The following is a 22,732-nucleotide window of genomic DNA, read 5'->3' as shown; positions in this document are numbered from 1 at the left end:
ATAAGAGCAGACAGACAACCACTGTGGCTGGAGCATCGTAGGTCGAGACTGGTCCAAGTTCAGGTTGAAGAGGCAGGCAGAAGGCAGACGATGCGGGCCGAAGTGAGGAGTTTGGTTGTTATTCTAAGGGTGTTAGAAATGTATCGAAGGCTTTAAGTGGAGAATGATATGATCTGATTTACCTTTTAACAGACTACCTAGCTATTCTGTAGAGAAAGCCTTGTAGGGCTGCAAGAATGAGAGCGGAATGAATAATCAGGCAGCTATTGCTAATCATCTCTAAGTGAGAGGTGCTGGCTTAAACTGTGCAGTGACATTGGCCATATCTTTAACGACATGCTGAAGGACTCAGACGTGCATCCCCCCCCCTCCCTCCTTGCCTCAACTGTACTCATACTTTGGTCACCGCCCTCCCCCTGACTGCTAGAAATGAACACAGACTCTGCCGAATTAGCATTACATTGAATCAGTTATATGTGCCTCATGTACAATTTAGATGGAATGACTACATTTGCTCTAATTACTCATAATTTTAGTCATTAAACTTAATCTCATTAAACAGTCATACTCCAAAAACACAGAGGAGATGAAAAGGAAAGGAACATGCCTTTTTGACAAGACACATGCACCCCTATGTGCTCTGCAGCTTTGTTTACAGTAGCCAAGATTCGGAAGCAACCAAAATGTACATTAATAGATGAATGGATAAAGAAGATGTGGCGCACGCGCACGCGCACACACACGCACACACACACGATGGACTATTACGCAGCCATAAAAAAGAAAGAAATCTTGCCATTTGCGACAACGTGGATGGACCTGGAGGGTATTACACTAAGTGAAATAAAATAAACAAACAAAACAGAAATAGACTCATAGATACAGAGAACATTTTTATGGTTGCCGGACAGGAGGAGGCCGGGCAAAATATTTTAAAGTACTTAAAGAGTACAAACTGGCAGTTACAAAATCGTCATGGGGATGTAAAGTATGGTGTAGGGAATCTAGTCAATAATACTGTGATAACTATGTATGGTGTCAAGTGGGGACTAGATTTATCCAGAGGATCACTTCAGAAGTTATATAAATGTCTAATCACTATGTCGTGATTAGACACCTAAAACTAACAATATTGTATGTCAACTGTAATTGAAAACAATTTTTTTAATTCAAAAATGCCTTTGTTTTAAATTTTTAAATAAATTCTTAAATAAAAGAAGGGAAGAAGGAGGCAGGGAGGGAGAGAAGGAGGGAGAAATGATCTTTCGTATCAGACTTACAGAGTGAAGAGAACCCTGAACTAACCGTACTGGTCACGGCCCTGCCACTCACTCGCTGTGTGACTTTGTATAAGTCACTTCATACGGCTCAGGTCTTCATTTGCGAAATGGTGACTTGAACTAGAATATCTCTTCTGTTCTCCAAATTGTGATTCTAAGAACCACTTTATTTACCGTGCTTTACTTTTATCCACCTCACACAATCCAGCCTCTGGAAAGAAAAGATAAACTATGAATCCGAGTTTTCAGGTGGGAAAGTTGGAGCAAACAGAGGCTAAATGATCTTCCCGAGATCACTCAAGCAGTTGACAGTGTATTTTGTTTGATAATACAGAATCGTATGATTAGATATCCAGATATGAAAACTTTTCCCCTTACCTTCATCTCCCAAAAGATGCTGTCAAGATCGATCTGACAGGGAAAAAGCACATGCCGCAGTTCCCACACGCAGTCTTCCTTTTGCTTGATAACTTGAAATAAGACGAGTTTGACTACTTGTCATCAGTGTATAGCAAGCCATTCAGATAGGCTAGGAAAATATATGATGTCACATTGAACCATAACCGGTGCTAACCACCTTATTTTTCCTATAGCTGTTAGATTCTGTGACCGGTGCCATTTGATTAAGCCAGATCGCTGCCACCACTGCTCTGTCTGTGCCATGTAAGTGACAGCTGTGTTTCCCCTGGACTGAGCTTGGCCATTGATGGTTGTCTAGACAACAATATGACTGATTTTAACACGTAACCATGCCTAGATAAGAGCATTTCCTTTTGATCATGATGAGCACGCGCTGAACACTCTCACAGGGAGGATTATTCCAACTATTCTAAAGATAGGAAAGAAAAATAAAATACCTTTTTTTAAAAGTTATACTTTAGAACAGTTTTAGATGTATCGTGAAGATAGTTCTCAGACGTCCCACAGCTTCCCCTATTATTAACATCTTATATTAATATGGTACATTTGTTAGAATTAATGAACCAATATTGATACATTATTTTAAACCGGAATCCACATGTAGATTTCCTCGGTTCCCTACTGTTTTTGACTGTTCCACGATTCCATCCAGGATACCAAATTACACTCAGTTGTCATGTCTTCTTATGCTCCTCTTAGTTGTGACAGTTTCTCAGACTTTACTTTTTTTGATAACCTGGACAGCTTTTAGGATTAACGTTGAAGCCTTTTGTAGAATATACTTGGAATGGGGTTTTCCTGACATTTTTCTCATGGTCAGACTTGGGTAATGTGTTTTGGGGAGGAAGCCCATAGCGGCGAAGTGTCATTCTCATGATGTCATATCAAGGGTATGTACTGTGAACATGACTTACCGCTGCGACGTTAATCTTGACCATCTGGCTGGAGTAGCTTTTGGAAGGGAGTCACTATGTGCGGCACGCGCCTAAAGGGGTGAGTGCTTGTGTCCCCCTTCTTCGAAGGCAGAGAATCTAAAGAAATTATTTTGAATTCTTCTGCATGGGAGATTTGTCTCTTCTCTCTCATTTATTTATTTATCCAATCGTTTATTTACATCGGTATGTAGGTATGGATAGTCATTTTATATTTTGTGTTATAAGTCAATACTACTTTGTTTTGGGCCTCAAGGTGCTCCAGCTTTGTAAAACCCCGTTTTTATGCTACTAAACATAGCATTCGTGTCTTTTTTCTTGGGCGCTTGTTCCACCTATCTTTCTCTTACCCTTGAATGAAACAGAGAATGTAGCCATGTTTTCTTCTGCACTTTTATCAAACTGAGTATTGAGCAAGGTGAGGGGCGTTATCTTGGACCTTTGCTCTGGATCAATATCCTAGAGTTCCCAGCCCCTTTGAAAAACTGGATCAATATCCTAGAGTTCCCAACCCCTTTCAAAAACTAGAAAGGCGTGATCCAGCCCGACCCTATAAACCGCCATGCTTGGTTTGTGCTCGGACTAACTGGGGACACAGAGCAGCTACAGTGGAAATGTAGGGATGAGTGGGCTAGTTCCATGTGAAAGTAACTGCTGAGACCTGGAGTTCAAGTATGAGGTGCTGCTTCATATCCATAGCCCCACTTATCACACTGTATTTTGCTCCCTTTTTAGGTGTGTATTAAAAATGGACCATCACTGCCCTTGGTAAGTCCCTTTGACTCAATTTTCTCCTCTAAAAGGGTCAAAGTTGCTCAATACGCCTACTTTCTTAAGCGTAGTTGTAACATGCCTGTTTCTGCTCTTCACTGGGCTTTGCATTTGTGTAAGGGGCGTGGGAGGCTTAAGATTTTAAAGCAAGAATAATATACCACCACAGGCATGGCAGTGAATTTTTGGGGTCACAAAGCTAATGGTCTCCTCTTTCGTATTACATCATCGGTTCTGTTTTTTGCTGTCTTGATGTTTGAAATACTCTAGGTTGTTAACTTTGGCAATTCTCCAAACTTTATATAGATCTGACCTAGAGAACCAGTCTGAAATCATCTAACTCCGACGCAAACAAGCCGCACTGTCCTAAGTGCAGCTGCACTCAGCTGCACAAAGTGTAATAGCTTTTCAGCATGAGAGACTCAGGTTCGCTTGGGTGTGTCATGAATCAGTCCAGAACTATTAGGTAGACCAGGTGTCAGTGTGTCTGAAAATGAAAGGAGGAACAAGTGAGACATGAATCTGTTTTTCCAGTTTGTACCTGTTAAGGGACTTTGATTTCCCCCGAGTTCCTGCACGACACGTAACGAAACAGCAGGAGTGACATACTCCCATTGCTTAGCTCACTTCTGTATCAGCGTGCTCTCAATAAATGCGTCCTGATTTCAAACTAGTTTTTCTTTCTTTTTTTTTTTTAGGGTTAATAACTGCATTGGATTTTCCAACTATAAATTTTTCCTTCAGTTCTTAGCTTACTCTGTTCTCTACTGCCTGTACATTGCTACAACGGCCTTCAGCTATTTCATCAAATACTGGAGAGTAAGTTAAAAATCCTGAAGGTTCCCACCCCCAGACAAACACGCGTCTATTCCTGTCTGTGACATCGTTCACCTTATGTTTTTTTACATTTTGACATAGCTAGTACTTAAGTAACCAGGACAGAACACACCAAAAGCAAGTTTCCCGTGTTGAATATTCCGATTCAGGAGGCTGTTATTTAAAGATTCCTGTTAAACAAGTTTCTGTCATACGTGAGAATATTTTAAAGGCCTTCAGTACATTGTAAAAAAATCAGTAAGATTTTTTTACAATGTACTTCTCTAGTCAAGTTTAAAAATTCACATCTTAACCAATTATAGATTTGAAAAATGTCGAAAGTAATTCTGAATCCCTAGTTTCCTCAGAAAGGGTAACAAAGTACTCCCTCACGGTTAGAAAACACTTTCTAATTCCTCATGCAAAGGACAGTTGCCAAATTCCTACTGGACGGAAAGACACACTGACTTATGATCACATGTGAGCAAAACGAAGCGTCTTATCTGAACTTTGTGTGATTCTAATACTGGCTCTGTTACCTGCTGCACTGGCTCACTGCCAGAATCAAATGAAACAGATGTTGAAAGTACTTTACTTTTCAAAACAGCATTCTGACAATTACAACCAAACCTTAAAAAAATCCTGCTTTCATCTTTCTTACACGTGATGATATCAACCATATCTCATCTATTTCCAAAGAGTCGAAGGCAGATTTTCAGTTTACATTTGTGTGCAGGGTCTGGCAGCAGTACAGTGAAATACGTTGTTCTGCTTTGTTTCATGCCAATGGACTCCAGAAGACATTCCTTCCACACGACTCCAGTATAGTTACTAAGACATCATAACTTTCCTTGAGAAGAGTTGTCCAAACTGAACCTGAACAGCAAGACAGATGCGGGCAGGGCTACTTGTTATTACTTTAGTAAGTGCACAGTAACCTGTATAACAAGAATATCTCGCCTCAGGTGGAGAGGTAAAGCAGCAGAGTAAGAATGTGAAGCCTGCGACCAGAATACAGATTATAATAAACTGGAAGAAAAAAGGAGACAGGAAAGACAGTGAGAATCTAAATAGCCGAGAATAAATCGTTAAGTGATTTGACCCCTGCTGGTATAGAACATTATAGTGATATGTGTTTTCCATTCTTGCTTCAACTCACTTGATCAATTCAGATATTTAATAATTGTAAGAATCAGAAATTATATGATGGATATCAAAATCTTCAACTAAGAGGTACAAAAAGATAAGCAGTAATGAAGTTTTCTTATCAATCTTCGCCAAATACAAAATGTGTCGCCATCTTGGTGTTTCTTCTTGGGCCCTTTCCACAGTACAGAGTCTCTACTGCTCAGGTTTCTATGACCTGTTTGACATTTTAGCCACACACTGAACTACTTCCCTGAAAGTAAAGAAAATCTATGGCATCCAGTTCAGTGAGGGAAGCGTCAGCCTCGGTCTTCGCTGCAGACCTCACTCGGGCCTAAACACAGCGGGCTACCACTTAAAAACCAGCCTTTACTCTTACAACAGGGCAAACGATGTCGCATGTCACACGCTTTGCCTTCGGCCCTCCTAGTCGGCCAATAATCAAATATCACAATGCCAGCCAGGTGCCACATGCATTTTTCACTCTTGAAAGATAATATTTAGATACGAATCAATTACCAGAAATTTCTCAGCATTCACAAGCAATATTAGGGGTGAACATAGCCTTGTCCTTTCCTACACCCTCATTTTTCTTCCACAATATATTAGCTCATACCTGACAGAGAGGTGATGAAAGCCGTCCTGGCTTGCCCTCATGTTCAAAAGGACATTGCCAGTTCAGAGAAACGCTGCTTTCAGTCTCTCCAGCCAGAGAGCACTTTGGTGTGGTTTAGACGTGACTCTCCTGTGTAAATTAAGCCTACCTTAAAATGAAAAGTTAACTGCCACGTATTTTAAAAGGCACGTGTGGAGGAGATTAGCCGTGCCCCTACGAGCAGCAACTTCCATTTGTGTGGTACTTTACCATTTTCAAGGCACTTTTATATCTATTATCTATCCTCACCACGGCCTTATGACCTAGACGAAGCAGGAATTATTAGTCTCATTTAAAGATGATAAAACCGAGGCTCATAGTAATTGAGTGACTTGCTCAAGATCACCTAGCACATAGGTTTCTTTATAAAAAATTTTTTCTGTGAAGGTATTTTATTTTTATTTTTTTAAGTGGAGGGTGACGTAACCTTGATTTTTTATTTTATTAATTTTTTCTATTTTTTAATTACAGTTGACGTACAACGTTATATTAGTCCCACGTGTTCAGCATAGCGGTTAGACATTTATGTACCCCGTGCAGTGATCCTCCATAAGTCTAGTCCCCACCCGGCAGCACGCACGGCCATTACACCACCACTGACCATATTCCCCATGCTGCAGCCCACATCCTGTGACTATCTTCTAACTGCCACTTTGTGCTTCTTAATCCCTTTACCGTTTTCACCCACCTTCCAACCCCCTTTAATCTGGCAAACATCAGTTTGCTCTCAGTATGTATCAGTCTTTTGTATGTTTTTTGTTGTTGTTCCTTAAATTCTAAATATAAGCGAGACCATAGGTATTTGTGTTTCTCTGTCTGACTTATTTCATTCAGCACAATACCCTCTAGGTCAGCCTATGTTGTTGCAAGTGGTAAGATTTGATTTTTTTTATAGCCAAGTAATATCCCATTGTACATATGTGCCACTTCTCTATCTGGTCGCCCATCGGTGGACACTTAGGTTGCTTCCATACCTTGGCTATTGTAAGTAATGCTGCAACAAACATAGGGGTGCATAGATCTTTTCGAATTCATGTTTTAGATTTCCTCAGATAAATACCCAGAAGTGGACTAGTGGACTTGTTACTGGATCATAAGGTAGTTCTACTTTTAATTCTTTGAGGAACCTCCGAACTGTTTTCCATAGCGGCTGCACCAATTTGCAATCCCATCAACAATGTATGAGGGTTCCCTTTTCTCCACATCCTCGCTAACACTTGTTCTTTGATTTATTGATGATAGCCAGGTGTGAGGTGACATCTCATTGTGGTTTTAATTTGCATTTCTCTGATGATTAGTGACCTTGAGCATCTTTTCTTATGTCTGTTGGCCATCTGTAGTTCCTCTTTGGAGAAGTATCTATTCAGTTCTTCTGCCCATTTTTTAATTGGATTGTTTGGATGGGTTTTTTTTTTATATTAAGTTGTATAAGTTCTTTATACATTTTGGATATTAACCCTTTATTGGATGTATCATTGGCGAATATCTTCTCTCATTCACTAGGTTGTCTTTTCATTTTCTACATGGTTTCCTTTGCTGTGCAAAAACTTTTTAGTTTAATGTAGTACTATTTATTTGTTTTTTGTTTCCCTTGCCCAAGGAGATATATCAGAAAAAACATTACTAAGAGCTATGTCAAAAGTTTACTGCCTATGTTTTCTTCTAGGAGTATTACGGTTTCGGGTCTTACATTTAAGTCTTTAATCCATTTTGAGTTTATTCTTGTATATGGTGTAAAAAGAAGAAGGTAGTCCAGCTTTTCCAACACCTGTTGAAGAGACTGTCTTTACCCCATTGTATATTCTTGCTTCCTTTGTCATAGATTAATTGACCACATAGCCATGGGTTTATTTCTGGGATCTCTATTCTGTTCCATTGATCTCTGTGTCTGCTTTTATGCCAGTACTATGCTGTTTTGATTACTGTAGCCTTGTAGTATAGTTTGATTTAGGTAGTTTGATACCTCCAACTTTATTCTTCTTTCTCAAGATTGCCATGGCTATTCAGGGTCTTTTATGGTTCCATATAAATTTTAGGAGTATTTGTTCTAGTTCTGTGAAAAATATCATTGGCGTTTTGATAGAGATTGCATTTAATCTATAGATTGCTTTGGGTAGTATGAACATTTTAACGACGGTAATTCTACCTTTCCATGAGCATGGTATATGCTTTCATTTATTTGTATCTCCTTCAGTTTCTTTCTTCAGTGTCTTATAATTTTCTGAATACAGGTCTTTTACCTCCTTGGTTAAATTTATTCCTAGATATTTTTTTGATGTAATTGTAAATGGGATTGTTTTCTTAATTTCTTTCTTTGATAATTTGTTATTGGTGTATAAAAATGCATTTGATTTCTAAATATTAATTTGTATCCTGCTACTTTATTAAATTCATTTATTGGTTCTAATAGTTTTTTTGGTGGAATCTTTAGGGTTCTCTATATATGGTATCATGTCACTTGCAAATAATGACAGTGTTCCTTTTTCCTTTCCAGTGTGGATGCCTTTAATTTTTTTTTCTTGTCTGATTGCTGTGGCTAGGACTTCCATTACTATGTCAAATAAAAGTGATGAAAGTGGACATCCTTGTCTTGTTCCTGATGTTGAGAAAAACACTTTTAGCTGGGTGGGGGGAGGGCTCAACAAAGGAACAATGGCTTCTTCCAGCACTTTTGTCTAGAGAAAGCCGCCCCTCCAGCCCTCGCCCTGAAGCCAGACCACTCAGTCCCTCCCTGTGTGTCCCTGGCACCTTTGGAGCTGCTGCCCCAGCGCTGGAGCTCCCAGTGAGCGAGTCCATCTGTGAGTAAGTCTGTGCACGGGCCCTTAAAGAGGAATGTCTGGGACTCCAGCTGCCCTCCGTCCTACTTAGCTACAATCTCCACTGATTTTCACAGCCAGAATTTATGGGGACTTCTCTTCCTGGCAGTAGAACCCTGAAATGGAGAGTCCAATATGGGGCTGGGGCCTCTCGCTCCTCTGGGGGGACCTCCACAGCCAAAATATCCCTCCTGATTCTCAACCGCCACACGTGGATGTGAGGCCAGCCCTTTTCACGTTTCTGTCCCTCCTACCAGTTTCGATGTGGCTTCTCTGTGTGTCTTTAGTTATAGGACTTCTGTTCAGGACTTCAGGCGGTTCTCAATGATGTTTGCTCGGTAGTTTGATGTGGTCACGAGAAGAGGCAAGCACAGCATTTACCGACTTTGCCATCTTGATTAGAGTCTCGAAGGCTTCAAAGTCTTTGAATGCTTCAAAGTCAGAACTTGAATTTGACCCTAAGCCTAGTGATCTTAAACATGGTAATGTCTTACTGCCCATTATAGTCCTGCTATGGAGAAACTCTAGCTCTTTTAGAATGAAGAATTCAGAAGACCATCAAACCATATCTCTCCTCTCATATTAATTTAACGAGTAGCTACTTTGGTAGGAAATCGATCTTTGCCTTATGAAAAAAGTAGTAATATATACCTCCCATACTGGGTTGAATCTCCTCGCAGAGCCTGTGAATTATTTCAGAACCAAGATAACAGTATTATTCCACCAGCATCCACCTGCACTGTTTTTGGTAGTTATTGCTTTGAGTACTTTAGCTTGGGTATCTCCTGAGAAGGTAATTTTGAACATAGGGCCATCACTCTCTTCTAAGAAAAAACTAGAATATTAAGTGCTTTATCAAAGGACAACACAGTAGATATAATTTGGCAGACAGAAGAGAGTCCTGTAAGAGTAATTAGAGGAGGGAAATACCTCCGGCTTAGCTACTCAGGGTGTGAACTGACTTCATATCAATCCCTCTTGTTGAGCCATTTTTCTATTGCCCATTTAAACATAAAATATAAAAATTAAAATAAACATGAACTTTTTAAAAATACATGCTCAAAAAGTATAGATGATGAAAGTAAAAAATCAGCCAGGCAAAAACTACTACAGAGATACATGGAGTCTTTCCTATAAATTTAAAACAGAACAAAGCAAGAACAATCAAGTTCAGTTTGGATGCATAGGCTAAGATTTTGTGAAGGGACTATTTTTAAAGGGAGCTGCAGATAAAAGTTCCCTAGGGTAGCTATTTCCTGGGGTGCTCTTTCCCCATGCAAAGTTCAACCAGACCACCCCTCAACTGAAACCATCTCACTGGCTTACTTTCCCTTATCTTCATCCTTCAAACATATACACTCTAGAAGATTCCCGATATTTCCTTACATCAAAATGAATAAAAATCTCCTCTAAGAGAAGAAAATACCTGTGTTATCTAAATTTGCCAAGTGTTTCCCAGTCTTAACTTTATCCTTCCAAACTACGGTAGGACCAGATAATAATGTAAGGTCCACTTCAATCGAGATCACCTTTAACTTTATTACTTGAGAGTATTTAGAAATATTTCGAAACAATTCATGACACCAAAACAATGATCAGCCCAAGAAAGGAGGAAATTAAGTCCTTCTCGCAACTGCTCCTTCCAAAATTGAAAAGTTTTCTAAGATTCTTTTCAGAATACAAAATGTTACATGCTGTGCATGCTATGGAACGCTAGAAAATTCATTCTGGCCTAAGGCTGCATATATTAAAAAGCTGTGGCCACATGGAAAATAAGATGTCCCAGCTAACTATAAAAATCCTTAGCTGCCTACTTTTAAAATTGCCTGTCAAATACTGCTTGTTTTTACTGTCTAAACATCTGTTTCACAGGATGTAATATACCAGCACATTGCATTGCAGCTATAAAAAGAAACAACCGCACACAATCTACAGTAGCTTTAAAATCAGGTCATGGCTTATAGCTAGTGTATTTTAAAATTCTACCTATGTGTTTTAATCTCCTATATACATCACCATGACATTTTCGACACACATGTGTCCAAGGAAACATGACACATAAAGTATTTCAGAATAACCCACCTTGAGACAAGAGGATAAACCATATGATCTCAAAGTTACCTCTAGCCAATGATTTATACTTTGGAAACTAAATGGAGTACAAGTTTTAAAACGGCACCCCAATTATGGCCTGAGTATGCTCCTTTCGCATTACCTTTTTCTAACTGGAACATTATACACTCTCTCTTATACTGAATTGCACATAAGCAAGGATACAGTTTAGGCTTTGTAGGCTGAAAGGATATCCATTCTGAGGTATGGTCATCAATAGAAAAAACTATTTTGTAAAATTTCACAAAATCTATTTTCTAAATTACAGCGAGATAGCTAGACATTTTCATACGTTTGAAAAAGTTACTAAATGATGTAGAAAGCTAAGCCACGCCTTACCACTTTAATCTTTTGTTTCTGTTTATTATTTCTTTTCTAGGGAGAATTGCCCAGTGTTCGCTCTAAGTTCCACGTCCTTTTTCTCCTCTTTGTGGCCTGCATGTTTTTTGTCAGCCTCGTGGTTCTCTTTGGTTACCACTGTTGGCTTGTCAGCAGAAACAAAACCACCTTAGGTAAGACTGGATATGAAAACTGGGGGAAAACGTATTAACGTATATCACAGTGACCTGTGGATTGTTCCCAAGGAAGAGAAAAGCTGCCAGCGAAGCACTTTAGCTGCAGTGACATCCCCTTGCCTCCAAACTGAGACAAACGTAAACACATTTTACCAAACTGGAGAGCCATAGTGAATGAAACCTCACACAAAACCAAAAATGACCATTTCTCTTTATAGTTCACATTGGGTTATAGCTCTTCAGATATACAGCTTGAAAATTTTCTAAAAGGTGTTCATGTGAGGAACTGAAGGAAAGCATCAGTACAGAAGGGAACACCAAAAGAGGGAGGTAAAGATCGATAGATAATTTATTGAATACATCCAAAAACCGTCCTGGGAAAGAATTCAAACCAACAAATCATTGAATATCTACGATCACCAAGGAGCTATCTAGGACTGTGCGAATGAGATACTTAGACTGAACAGGTGAGTCTCTAGAAAATGAGAACGAAAAACGAATTATTTTGTCTGTCCATTCTATACTCTATATTTCTGACGGATTCCAGTGCGATAATTGTTTCATCTATGGTGAAAGACATATTTACATCATATGCAAATCAATGCATGAGGAATGAGGAGAAAGTGTCAAAATGTTGAACGTTTCACTAAAATAGATTTGAGGAAAGTTTAGTACAAAAGCCGCTATACTTTTATAACGAATTGGCTAATAATGCTAACAGCTGAGAAAGTATTTGCACTCACCTTCTAAACCAAATATATATGTAGCACTTAGTTGCTAGGTGGCGGATTAGCACATTTGGTTTAGAGATCAGCTGCAAAGTAGAAAAGTACTAAAAGCTTCGTGAGAACCGAGTGAAAACAAAGAACGAATGGGAAATGGCCAGATGCAGCCAGACTCCAACAGTGAGTTTGCTTAATGGGATAAATGTGCGCCTAATGATAATGCGTGCTAGCTTGGTCCGCTTCCTCATAGTCTTTAAGGTGATTATATTCCACCCACTTTTTTTTTTCTGGCATAAAACTCAATTTCTTACATTGTAGGCTTCAGTGTGAACACCTTCATTTCTGAAACATTCAAAACCAAGTCAACGTCATTACTATCTCTTTATGTGTTATTGCTTTGGTCCCAGCTCTAAAGATGGAGACCATTTGACTGTCACTGTCCCTTTCAAATAAAGTGCTGTTAAATTTGTTCTTTACTCCTGCATGCAGCACTACAAAATACACACCATGCCCATGACTGCTTAATTATTTCTACCATCATGTGTCTCTTCTGCCTTTTTTTAAAAGAGTGCCAATTCTTTGTATTTAATAACAAACTTACTTTGTATTGAGTGATTCACTTGGTTTTCACTAAGTCATTTAGCACTAACTGAGAATGAAGGGCCTATGCGACCACTGCAGAAAGGTATCATAGAACCAAGTCGCGTTATGGAGAACTGTAAAATCATGATGGTTCTGAAATTTGTCCCTTTATTGCTCTCTTCCTCTTCAATTTCCCTCCCCTGCCTTAGAGGCCTTCTGTACTCCGGTGTTTACAAGTGGCCCAGAGAAAAATGGGTTTAACCTTGGCTTCATCAAAAATATCCAGCAGGTGTTTGGAGACAACAAGAAGTTCTGGTTAATACCTATTGGGTCCAGGTAGGTAATTATTACTTGAAAGGAGTTGATGCTGGACCATATCTTGAAGTAGCAGATTCAATTTTGACTATAGGATGCAGAGGGCATTAATCGGTCCAATGTGAAACTCTATTCCCTAAGTTTTTCATTTCTAAGTAAAGAAAAGTCAGGAGCTGAAGGTATGATAAATAGACATTCTCATGCTCTCTGGCAATGTAAACTAGTAGCACTGTTTTATAAATGAATCTGGTAACATGTATCCAAAAAAACCCACATAAGAATCCACATGCCTATTGTCCCAGAAATTTTATTTCTGAAAACCTATTATGAAGACAGAGACAAACTAGTCGCAAAAATGTTTATTACAGCATTATTCCTAGCCAATAATTAGGAAACAACCTAAACATCCTACAATATAGGAATATATATGTACACACACACGCACACACACAGTCAACAGCCACAGGGATGCGAAGTACAGCATATGGAATATAGTCAATAGTATTGTAGTAACTATGTAAGATGCCAGGTGAGCACTAGACTGATCGAGAGAATCGCTTCGTAAATTATATAAATGTCTAACCACTATGCTGTGTACCTGACGATAATATAAAATAACATTAAACGTCAACTCTAATTGAAAAATAAAAATTAAAAAAATACTTACAAATATGTAGAGAAGAAAAACAACAAAAGGGAAATATATCCCCAAAATACTATAAGTGGTAAGGGCAATGGTCTTACATATTGTTTTTCTTGTCTCCATTTTTCATATTTTGGGATGCAATGCTTATATTAGTTATACGAAGGGAAAATTAAAACCAAAAGCAAGGACAAACAGACTGATTTAGAGACTGTAGGCAATTCTTAGACCTGCAACGGGAATGAAGGGAAAGCAGTGGAGGAGAAATGAGCTTGTGTCCTCATTTTGTGAACAAATCAAGCTGATTTTGTGAAGCAGCTTGAACTACCATCAACTAAACCAGCTGTGGAGTAAACTTTATCAAGAGCCTTCTCGCAGCCCCCTTTAGACTCATTCTTCAGACAGGTATGCATTAATTTCTGCACTTACTTGAGGACACTTCGTTGGGGTAACGTGGTAATTAAGGAAATATTTCTCCCCCCTTCACTTGTCCCAATACTTCCTCTGGACCAGTTAGCATTTTACAAACTCATTTATTTAAGATCCATGGTGTATCCTACTATCCTAGCTATAAATCATAAGACGAAACTGTCAGTGAGTAATGTTGATTGTTACCAGCAATTATTTGCACCCAGTCACAGACACATACACACACATGCACACACACTGTCACTACCACTAAGGGAGTCTTCTCTGGAATAAATAACAAAAGAAAAAACTCAAAGCCCATTCCCTTCTAATTAGTATACTCATATTCTGTGGAGAGAACTATTAACAAAATCTGTCAATTTTCAATGAACCACATTTGTGAACAGGAGAAAAGGCACAGGTAATATCCAATGAGTAATCTAAAAGTCACTCAGACAAAAATTTGGAATGTATTCAGATATATTTACTCATGTTCGAATTGTAACCACTTTAGCCAGGGCCAGCTCAGTGTCCTCCAACGCGCCCCATCTGCTAGAGGTTAACGAGGGAAGTGGCTCTAGGCCATCACAGATCCCCATGAGGTGGCTCTTTCCCCCAGCTCTTTCCCTCAGCGTCCATAGTGGCATGCTGAGACATTTTTACCTGTCGCCAGTTCTCAGCAGTTTATCTGTACTATAGTCAATGATTCTGAATCTGCTAATTTTTCTGGAATATTTAGAACCAAAACAATCGATAATGGGATATCGATTGGGATCACCAGCATTAAATGATATTTATGAAGCTCGTTATGCACACATGAGTTTGTAAGCACCTCGTTAACTTGTCTCTCACAATGCCCAGTAACCCCGATGCAGACGAACGATCAAGATATAGAAATTGAGGGCCGTACAGAAACTAAATGATGCTGTTGTGAGATCCTATTCCACTATGGCTTCAGCATACAAGTTAAATGGTTGAAATTGTTGTAAGCACCCTGGTCCTCTTTGTAGTGGGGTTATTAATTTCATAAAGCATCTATGTCAGCTGCCAGAGCTCACTGCTTTTCTCTTCCCCACCAGCCCAGGTGATGGACACTCCTTCCCTGTGAGGTCTATGAATGAGTCACAGAACCCACTTCTGGCAAATGAAGAGACCTGGGAAGACAATGATGACGACAGCCGAGGTAAGAAGGCTCATAAGGAATTCTTTTCTCCACCCAGCAGGGCGAGCACTAATAAAGAGCATGTCAGCACAACCAATGCAGTGTAATGGGAAGATAGTGCCTAGAAAAATTATACAACATGGCAGCCTCATAAGGGCCCTTTGGCTGGAGAAGAGCAAGTACGGTCACATCTGCTCAGCAAGTGCGGATGGCTTAGGTGGGATAAGACGGCAGCTTGGAAGGTTCATCACCAGCTTTGTGATACCATGAATCAGATAAATCAGAAAATCTACCAAACGGTACCGTGCATTTGTCTAAACAGTTCTGTCAGTTGGTCACTCGCCATCCTTTTGCTTGAGTTAATTCAGTCAATGAGCAGCAGCTTACCCTTCTCTACCGTGATTCGTGCACGCTGGTTAAATTTTCTCTAAAATCTCATTCCCATTCTACTTTAGAATGCTTTAAATACACGGAAAAATAAAACCTGGTGTATGCAGGCAAGCCTGCCATGCGTGGAGCCTAGTTTTCCAAAAGGCAGAAGGGCGAAGGACAAATCAGGAAGCAGAACTTTGCCCTGCCGACTTTCTCCCAACAGACTGGGTCATCTTGAGATTTCTCTGTGAAGAGCTGAAGGTTAGGTTCTCATGTCTCGTACCCCCATTGCCACCTATTCTTTGCACGTGATGCTATGCTTACTACTGTGCCTCCAACATTTGTTTATGTTGCTAAGAGCAGGCATCGGGGAGTAATTTTTAGCGGGTGGTCTCAGTAATGCGGTAGGTGACAGAAATATTGAGTGGGAACTTGTAGTGGTTAGCACAAACTGTACCTAGGCTCTCTGACGTGGGGAGGAGAGCTGGGAAACAAGCCTTTAGCCCAGTCAGATTTTCTAGGCCCAGATTCTATACCTGGAAGTCCAGTTTTAGAGTGAGGAAGGAAGACAAAACAGTCCCGTAATTATAAAAGGAAAGAGTTCTTACCCAGGCCAAAGAACTTGTAATGCAAGCAACTCCCTTACCTTCTCCTGCTGACTCTTGATTGAAAAGCTGACTGCATTTGGACCTACCTTCCTTCAGCTGTCAGTCTTCCTGAACAGACTTTTCCTTATGGCAGTTACATGTAAAGAGAACTTTGATTTTGGTATTAAAAAAAAGCACAAGCTAATAGAAATCAGAGACTTATAGGGTCTTAACCTGGTTTAAAATAACTCCACAATGGAAAAAAAAATCTATTCATATCTGAGCCTGGTGTCGACAAGCAGAACTCTTGAAGTATAAATGTCGCACTACATTATAAAGAAGTTATTTTCTTGAGAGTTTCCAATTCCAGACCTGCTCAAAAATAATCATAAAACGCTGTATGCCATTTTAGAGTTGACAAAGTAGTTTTATATACCTTTTTTCATATCCTTTCTCACAACTGTTAGGTCCAGCACCCGTCATTATTCATACCATCCCCATTTTATAATTGAGAGAACTGAGACTTGGACATGTTAAATAACTTATCCAAGGTCACATAGCAAGAAAGAGGCAGAACTTGGATTTAAAGTAAGGTCTCCTGATTCCAAATCCCGTATTCTTTCCAATATAATGCTATGTCTGTCCTTTGGACAAATACATGTGAGACACGGTGTTGTAATTGGATGCCAGCTTGTTGTCTAACACATTCGACTTCCATAAATTGTAAAATCATAGACTATAAGCTACCTTGAGCTTTAGCAAAACCGCTACAGCATCCCAGATATGAGGATTTTTTTGAAGTCCATTGGAAGAGATTCCACAATGCTACTCTGTCACCCGTTCCAGTATCTAACAAATTTAACTAGCGGAGAACTGAACTTGCCTCTAACACAAGTTCTCACTATCTGTCCAGTTGGTTCTGTGCACAACTTGTCATATACAAGCAGTCCTTTAACTTTTAACATCTGACATTCCTGACAAAGCTGCTGTAAGTTAAAATTACTTAATTTCTTTTAGGAATAATGTGAAGGTTTGATTCTTAGCCCAAAGTATAATATTTAGTTTACTAGATATACTTGTACATTGTGTAATGTAAAACATTCTAAAATGTATATAAATGTATACGATATAGCAAAACAGTAGTTTGTTGAGCAAAAATGTAACATCCCAGTCAGGAACTATATAGTCGTGTCTTCTTTGAAAACACTGCCTTATTTGAGTACAGCAACTTACGAACAGAATCTGACTCCGAAGTGCTAACCTGTAACCACTGTAGCAAACAGTGTCTCTCGTTGCTCCTATGTGCTTTTCAGTTTATAGATTTTTAAAGGTCCACTTTTAAAAACTTGCCAAGAAAAGAAATTGCACAGCAGAGTCCAGTCAAGACGGCAGACTAGGCCAACGCCGGGCTCGCCTCCCACGTCCACATCGAAACTGCAACGAAACGGCAGAGCGGCCATCACCGAGCCGCCCGGGCAGCGGAGGAGCCGCAGACGCGACCAGCGGCCCCCACGCGCGCCCGTGAGCATCGGCAGCGCGCTCTGCTGCGGGGGTGCCCCCAGAAGGAGCAAGACGACCCGGCCCCACGCCGGGCCCGGAAGCGCAGGCCCCGCATCCGGCCGTGACAACCAGCCCGGACTCCGACCCTCGGTGGAGACGGAGGGCGTCGGGAACCCGGGCGTCCTCTTAAAGGGCCCGTGCACAGACCCACCCTGGGCTCTCACCCGGGGCTCCCGCGGAGGGCCGGCGACTCGGGAGGCTCCGGACACACAGGGAGAGGCCGTGGTGTGTGGCTGAGGGGCGAGGGGCGAGGGGCGAGGGGCGGCGGCCGCGGCCAGTGTCCCTGGCCGAGCCCTCCTCCCACACAGCCGGCCGCGGGCGGGCGCCATCTTGCGGCGTTGAGCCCGCCCCCTCGCGGCCAGACCGCAACTCTCATTGGCCCGGCGAGCCCGCTCGCCCCGCCCCGTGACTCCGAGGCCCCGCCCCACCCAGCACACACTGCCCAGGCTCGCTCAGCAGCTGAGCCTCACAGAGGGGTGGTGGCAGACCTCAGGCTTCCCTGGGCCTTTTGCTGAGCTCCTGCAGGCCCCGTACTGCTGGCTGCCAGCCTCAGTTAGCAGTATGGCCTCACCCACATGCCTCCAGGCCCAGCACAGGCAGCTACCGAGGATCCCACTGTAGCTCCTACCAGAGAGCCCGGGCCCAGGCACAGACAGCGGCTGACCCTGGCCTGCACAGAAGCCCTCCCAAGACGCCCAGAACCAAAACACCCAGTGGCCCGCATCAAATCATACAAGAGCACCACCCGATAAGCCCCACAAGCAGCACAGCCAAAGGGTGGTCCTAGCAGGCACCAGAACGCGCTAGAGTGAATCTCGCTCTGTGGGGTCAGCTACCACACAGCAGCTCATATGTTATGGTTATGGCCAGTCCTCATAGCCAGTCAGCCTGAGGGGCAGTTCTACCCACTGATGTACTTAAAGCAATCAAGGCTCAATTACAGTAGGAGAGCAGACACAACCTACACAAGTGACACTCCTGGAGCGCCTGGCTCAGGTAATCAGGGAGACTGCACCACTGGTCCCCACAGGATACCTACTACATAAGGCCACCCTGCCAAGATTGGGAGATATAGCAGATCTACCTAATATATACAAACAAACAAACAGAGACAGCCAAAATGAGGACACAAAGAAACAAGTTTCAAATGAAAGGCGAAAACTCCAGAAAAAGAACTAAACGAAATGGAGGCAAGCAATCTACCAGATGCAAAGTTCAAAACGCTGGTTATAACAATGCTCAGTGATCTCAGTGAGAACGTTGGCAAAGACATAGGATACATAAAAATTGAGATAGAAACTAAAAAGAACCAATCAGAAATAAAAAATACAATATCTGAGATGAAGAGTACATTCGAGGAAATCAACAGCAGATTAGATGAAGCAGAGGATCGAATCAGCAATTTAAAAGGCAAGGTAGCACAAAATGCCCAATCAGAAAAGCAACAAGAAAACAGAATTCAAAAAAATGAGGATAGTTTAAGTGGCCTCTGGGATAACATCAAGCATAACCCATCATAGGGGTGCCAAAAGGAGAAGAGAGAGAGGAAAGAATAGAAAACTTATTTCAAGAAATAATGACTGAAAACTTCCCTAACACGGCGAATGAAGTAGACATAGAAGCCCGGGAAGCACAGAGAGTCCCGAAGAAGATGAACTCAAAGAGGCCCACACCAAGACACACCAGCGTTAAAATGCAAAAGGTTAAAGACAAAGAATCTTAAAAGCAGCAAGAGAAAAGCATTTAGTAACCTATAAGGGAGCTCAGCTGACTTCTCAACAGAAACTTTGCATGCAAGAAGGGATTGGCACAAAATAGTCAAAGTGATGACAAGCAAGGACCTACAACCAAGATGACTCTACCCGGCGAGGCTGTCGTTTAAAATAGGACAGATAAAAGCTTAGCAGATAAGAAAAAGCTAAAGGAGTTCATCATCACCAAGCCAGTATTACAGGAAATGTTAGAGGGATTTCTTTAAGAAGAAGTGGGAGGGGGAAGAACATAAATATAAATAAGAAAATGGCAGTATCTGCATACCTCTCGATAACCACTTTGCATGTAAACGGATTAAATGCTCCAATCAAAAGACAAAGGGTGGATGAATGGATAAGAAAACAAGACCCTTACAGATGCTGTCTACAAGAGACCCACTTTAGAATGAAAGACACACGGACTGAAAGTAAAAGGATGAAAAAAGATATTTCACGCAAGTGAAGATGAAAGAAACACTGGGGTAGCAATACTCATACCAGACAAAACAGACTAAAACAAAGGCTACACGAGAGACAAAGAAGGACATTACATGATGATAAAGGCACATAACCCTTATAAACATTTATGTACCCAAATAGGACCACCTAAGTATATAAAGCAAATATTGACTGACATAAGAGGAGAGATTGACAGTAATACAGTCATAGTAGGGGACTTGAACACCTCATTCACATCAATGGACAGATCTTCCAGACAGAAAATCAGCAAGGAAACGGTAGTCTTAAATGACACACTAGACCAAATGGATTTAATTGATTTTTTAAAGAGCATTTCACCCCAAAGCAGCAGAATATATATTCTTTTCAACTGCACATGGAACATTTTCCAGGATAGACCACATGTTAGGCCACAAAACAAGTCTCAATAAATTTAAGAAGATTGAAATCTCATGCATCTTCTCTGACCACAGTGGTACGAAACTAGGAATCAACTACAAGAAAAAAACTGGAAAATACACACACATGGCGGCTAAATAACATGCTACTAAACAACGAATGTGTTAACAATGAGATCGAGGAAGAAATCAAAAGATACCTAGAGACAAATGAAAATGAAAACACACCAACTGCAAATCTATGGGACAGGGTGAATATTATGAATGTTTATTTTACTTCTTTGCCTTCATCTTCCAACCCTGAGCTCTGAATTGGTACATGTCCCTGAAATATTGCAGGTCCCCAACCAATCAATCCCATTCAGAAAGCATTTCCTGAAGGTACACCTCAGACAAGGCACCGTGGAGGGGCATATAAAATAAAAGGTGGCCTGTGACCTCAAGAAATCAGAAATTCTGGGGCAGGATAGGAAAAGCACACAAGTCTAACACAGGATTTAATGTTTCGTTGCCATAAAAGTGATGTTAAAAATTACATACCTACTGTTGGCTTAGCCCCGTGCTAAGTACTGTGTGGTATATTTAGTAAGTGGTCGATTGTTAGTGATGCTTAAACACTAAGTATATCAACGAAGGGGGGAAGCATACAGGCCGTAGTGGTGAAAGTTTTGAGGAAGAGGCATGACTTAAGCCAGATGTTAAGATGGACAACATCTTGAGAGATGCTTGGAAGAATGAAATAACATTCCAGGTAAGAAGTGTGACATGAATGTGGTAAAAACACTGAAGAGGCCATCTATTCCTAAGTAAAAGGTGGGCATTGTGGGTTGTGGACGGTAATCTTAGAGAGGTAAGCTAGGGTAGAGGGTACCGTAAGATAAGGTAAGATGGTAGAGGGTTTTGTAGACTTGATACAATAGGAAACAGCTACCATGGTCCTCAGCGTGTGGGGGCACAAAAAATAAATTTCCTCGCACCTTTCCAGATTCTTCTGGCTGGACTAATGATCAAACTAACATGAAGCAGATTGATAGAAGACAATTTCAAAATGTACTAAATTTCAAAATGTACATATGGGCGTGTCATAAGAATATGAGACCTGACGATGCATTGGGCCATTGAGGCTTGTATGCCATTTTGGACAAAAGAAGAGGGAGACAGGGATCTGGGATTTCAAAGGGAAAGCAGGCGATTCCCAGGTAGAGGGGAAAGAGCAAACACGTGGCAAACGAACTCTTGCAGGGCCACTAGAAACCGTGGGACACAGAGGAGGGTCTGGCAAAGAGACCGGCTGGAACACTCCCTGTCTGCCACACTTCGTTCAAATGTGCTAAGGTGAATATGCCAAGGTTCCTGTTGTAAAGCAGGTTTTTCTATCTGAATTCCTCTAGGCAGGTAAAGGAGGAGGGTCAAAGGTTCTTTCCGAGTCTTTTCCTTTGAAAGCAATATCCCGAAAGGCATGTTTTGAGGTGGCACAACTTTGATCTCCGTCAAGCCATAATGATATAACAAAATATAAATTTTAGAAAGATTACTCAGGTACTAGTGTGCAAGTTGGATTAAAATTTGGGAAGACAAGAACTAGAAAGATAGTTGGGCATGTGTCCCAACGGCTTCGTGAGTGGTCACGACACTAGAAATGGAGAGGGAGGATCAAAGCCAGGAGACATTGTCAATAACTAGAAATAGTCCCAGTGACTAGAGCGATCTGGCAGTCATTCATATAGAGATGGCAGTTAAACCCATGAGAGTTGTAGGAGATAATCAAGTGAGAGAATAAAGCTAGGGAAAGCACATAAAATGTACAATTTGGAATCACCTAGGCAATGTTGACATGCCTCCATGTGGACAAGGAAATGAATGGACAAAGAGAAAGTCAGAAGGTAAAGGGTAGAACCTTAGAGGACGCTCCTAGTTCAGGGGAGGACATCACAAAATACTGCGAATGAGAAAGTGTTGCCTTATTTTACGATGAAAAAGCCGAGGTTGAGGAGGTAGAGTGACTTATGTGAGGCCACGAAGCAGATGCCAAGTCGGCCGAAGTTCTTTCATATTCCACATGGTGTCCACTTCCCATTGTCTCAAGGGTTTCTATGGGAACGGGATTTTAAAGGAGGGGAGGGTATCTAGGATGACACAGGAAGAGAGCCAGGGCTGCCCCCGCATATGCTGAGACTAAAATGGCATCATTCTTGTGTTAGGTAGACTTCTACTGAATAATAGGGAAATTACTGTAGCGTAGGCAGCCAGAACAGGTGGGGGTGGGAAGAAGGTAAATGGAACTTCTCAATTCCGCGTTTGTCTTCT

The 22,732-nt window shown here is 41.1% G+C and overlaps 2 protein-coding genes across 3 annotated transcripts in view; one reads left to right on the top strand and one right to left on the bottom strand.

The window, feature by feature from the left end:
- Window positions 1-22,732, top strand: part of ZDHHC15 (zDHHC palmitoyltransferase 15) — a 52,247-nt gene that overhangs the window by 21,063 nt on the left and 8,452 nt on the right. For both annotated transcript variants that reach the window (XM_039859984.1, XM_039859985.1), the window contains exons 5-10: window positions 1,874-1,943; window positions 3,368-3,400; window positions 4,102-4,222; window positions 11,328-11,460; window positions 12,980-13,106; window positions 15,216-15,319. In XM_039859984.1, coding sequence (XP_039715918.1) covers window positions 1,874-1,943; window positions 3,368-3,400; window positions 4,102-4,222; window positions 11,328-11,460; window positions 12,980-13,106; window positions 15,216-15,319 — 588 coding nt within the window. The remainder of the gene's footprint in view (window positions 1-1,873; window positions 1,944-3,367; window positions 3,401-4,101; window positions 4,223-11,327; window positions 11,461-12,979; window positions 13,107-15,215; window positions 15,320-22,732) is intronic.
- UPRT (uracil phosphoribosyltransferase homolog) overlaps window positions 16,313-22,732 on the bottom strand; it is a 60,049-nt gene continuing 53,629 nt past the window's right edge. Inside the window, exon 7 of the mRNA XM_039859987.1 lies at window positions 16,313-17,691. Within this exon, the coding sequence (XP_039715921.1) occupies window positions 17,651-17,691 (41 nt within the window). The 3' untranslated portion in view covers window positions 16,313-17,650. The remainder of the gene's footprint in view (window positions 17,692-22,732) is intronic.

The sequence above is a fragment of the Pteropus medius genome, unplaced genomic scaffold (assembly GCF_902729225.1).
Source record: "Pteropus medius unplaced genomic scaffold, Ma_sr-lr_union100, whole genome shotgun sequence".
Taxonomy (NCBI): domain Eukaryota; kingdom Metazoa; phylum Chordata; class Mammalia; order Chiroptera; family Pteropodidae; genus Pteropus; species Pteropus medius.
The sequence above is the reverse complement of the archived record's forward strand: the minus strand, read 5'-3'. Positions and strand labels throughout refer to the sequence as shown.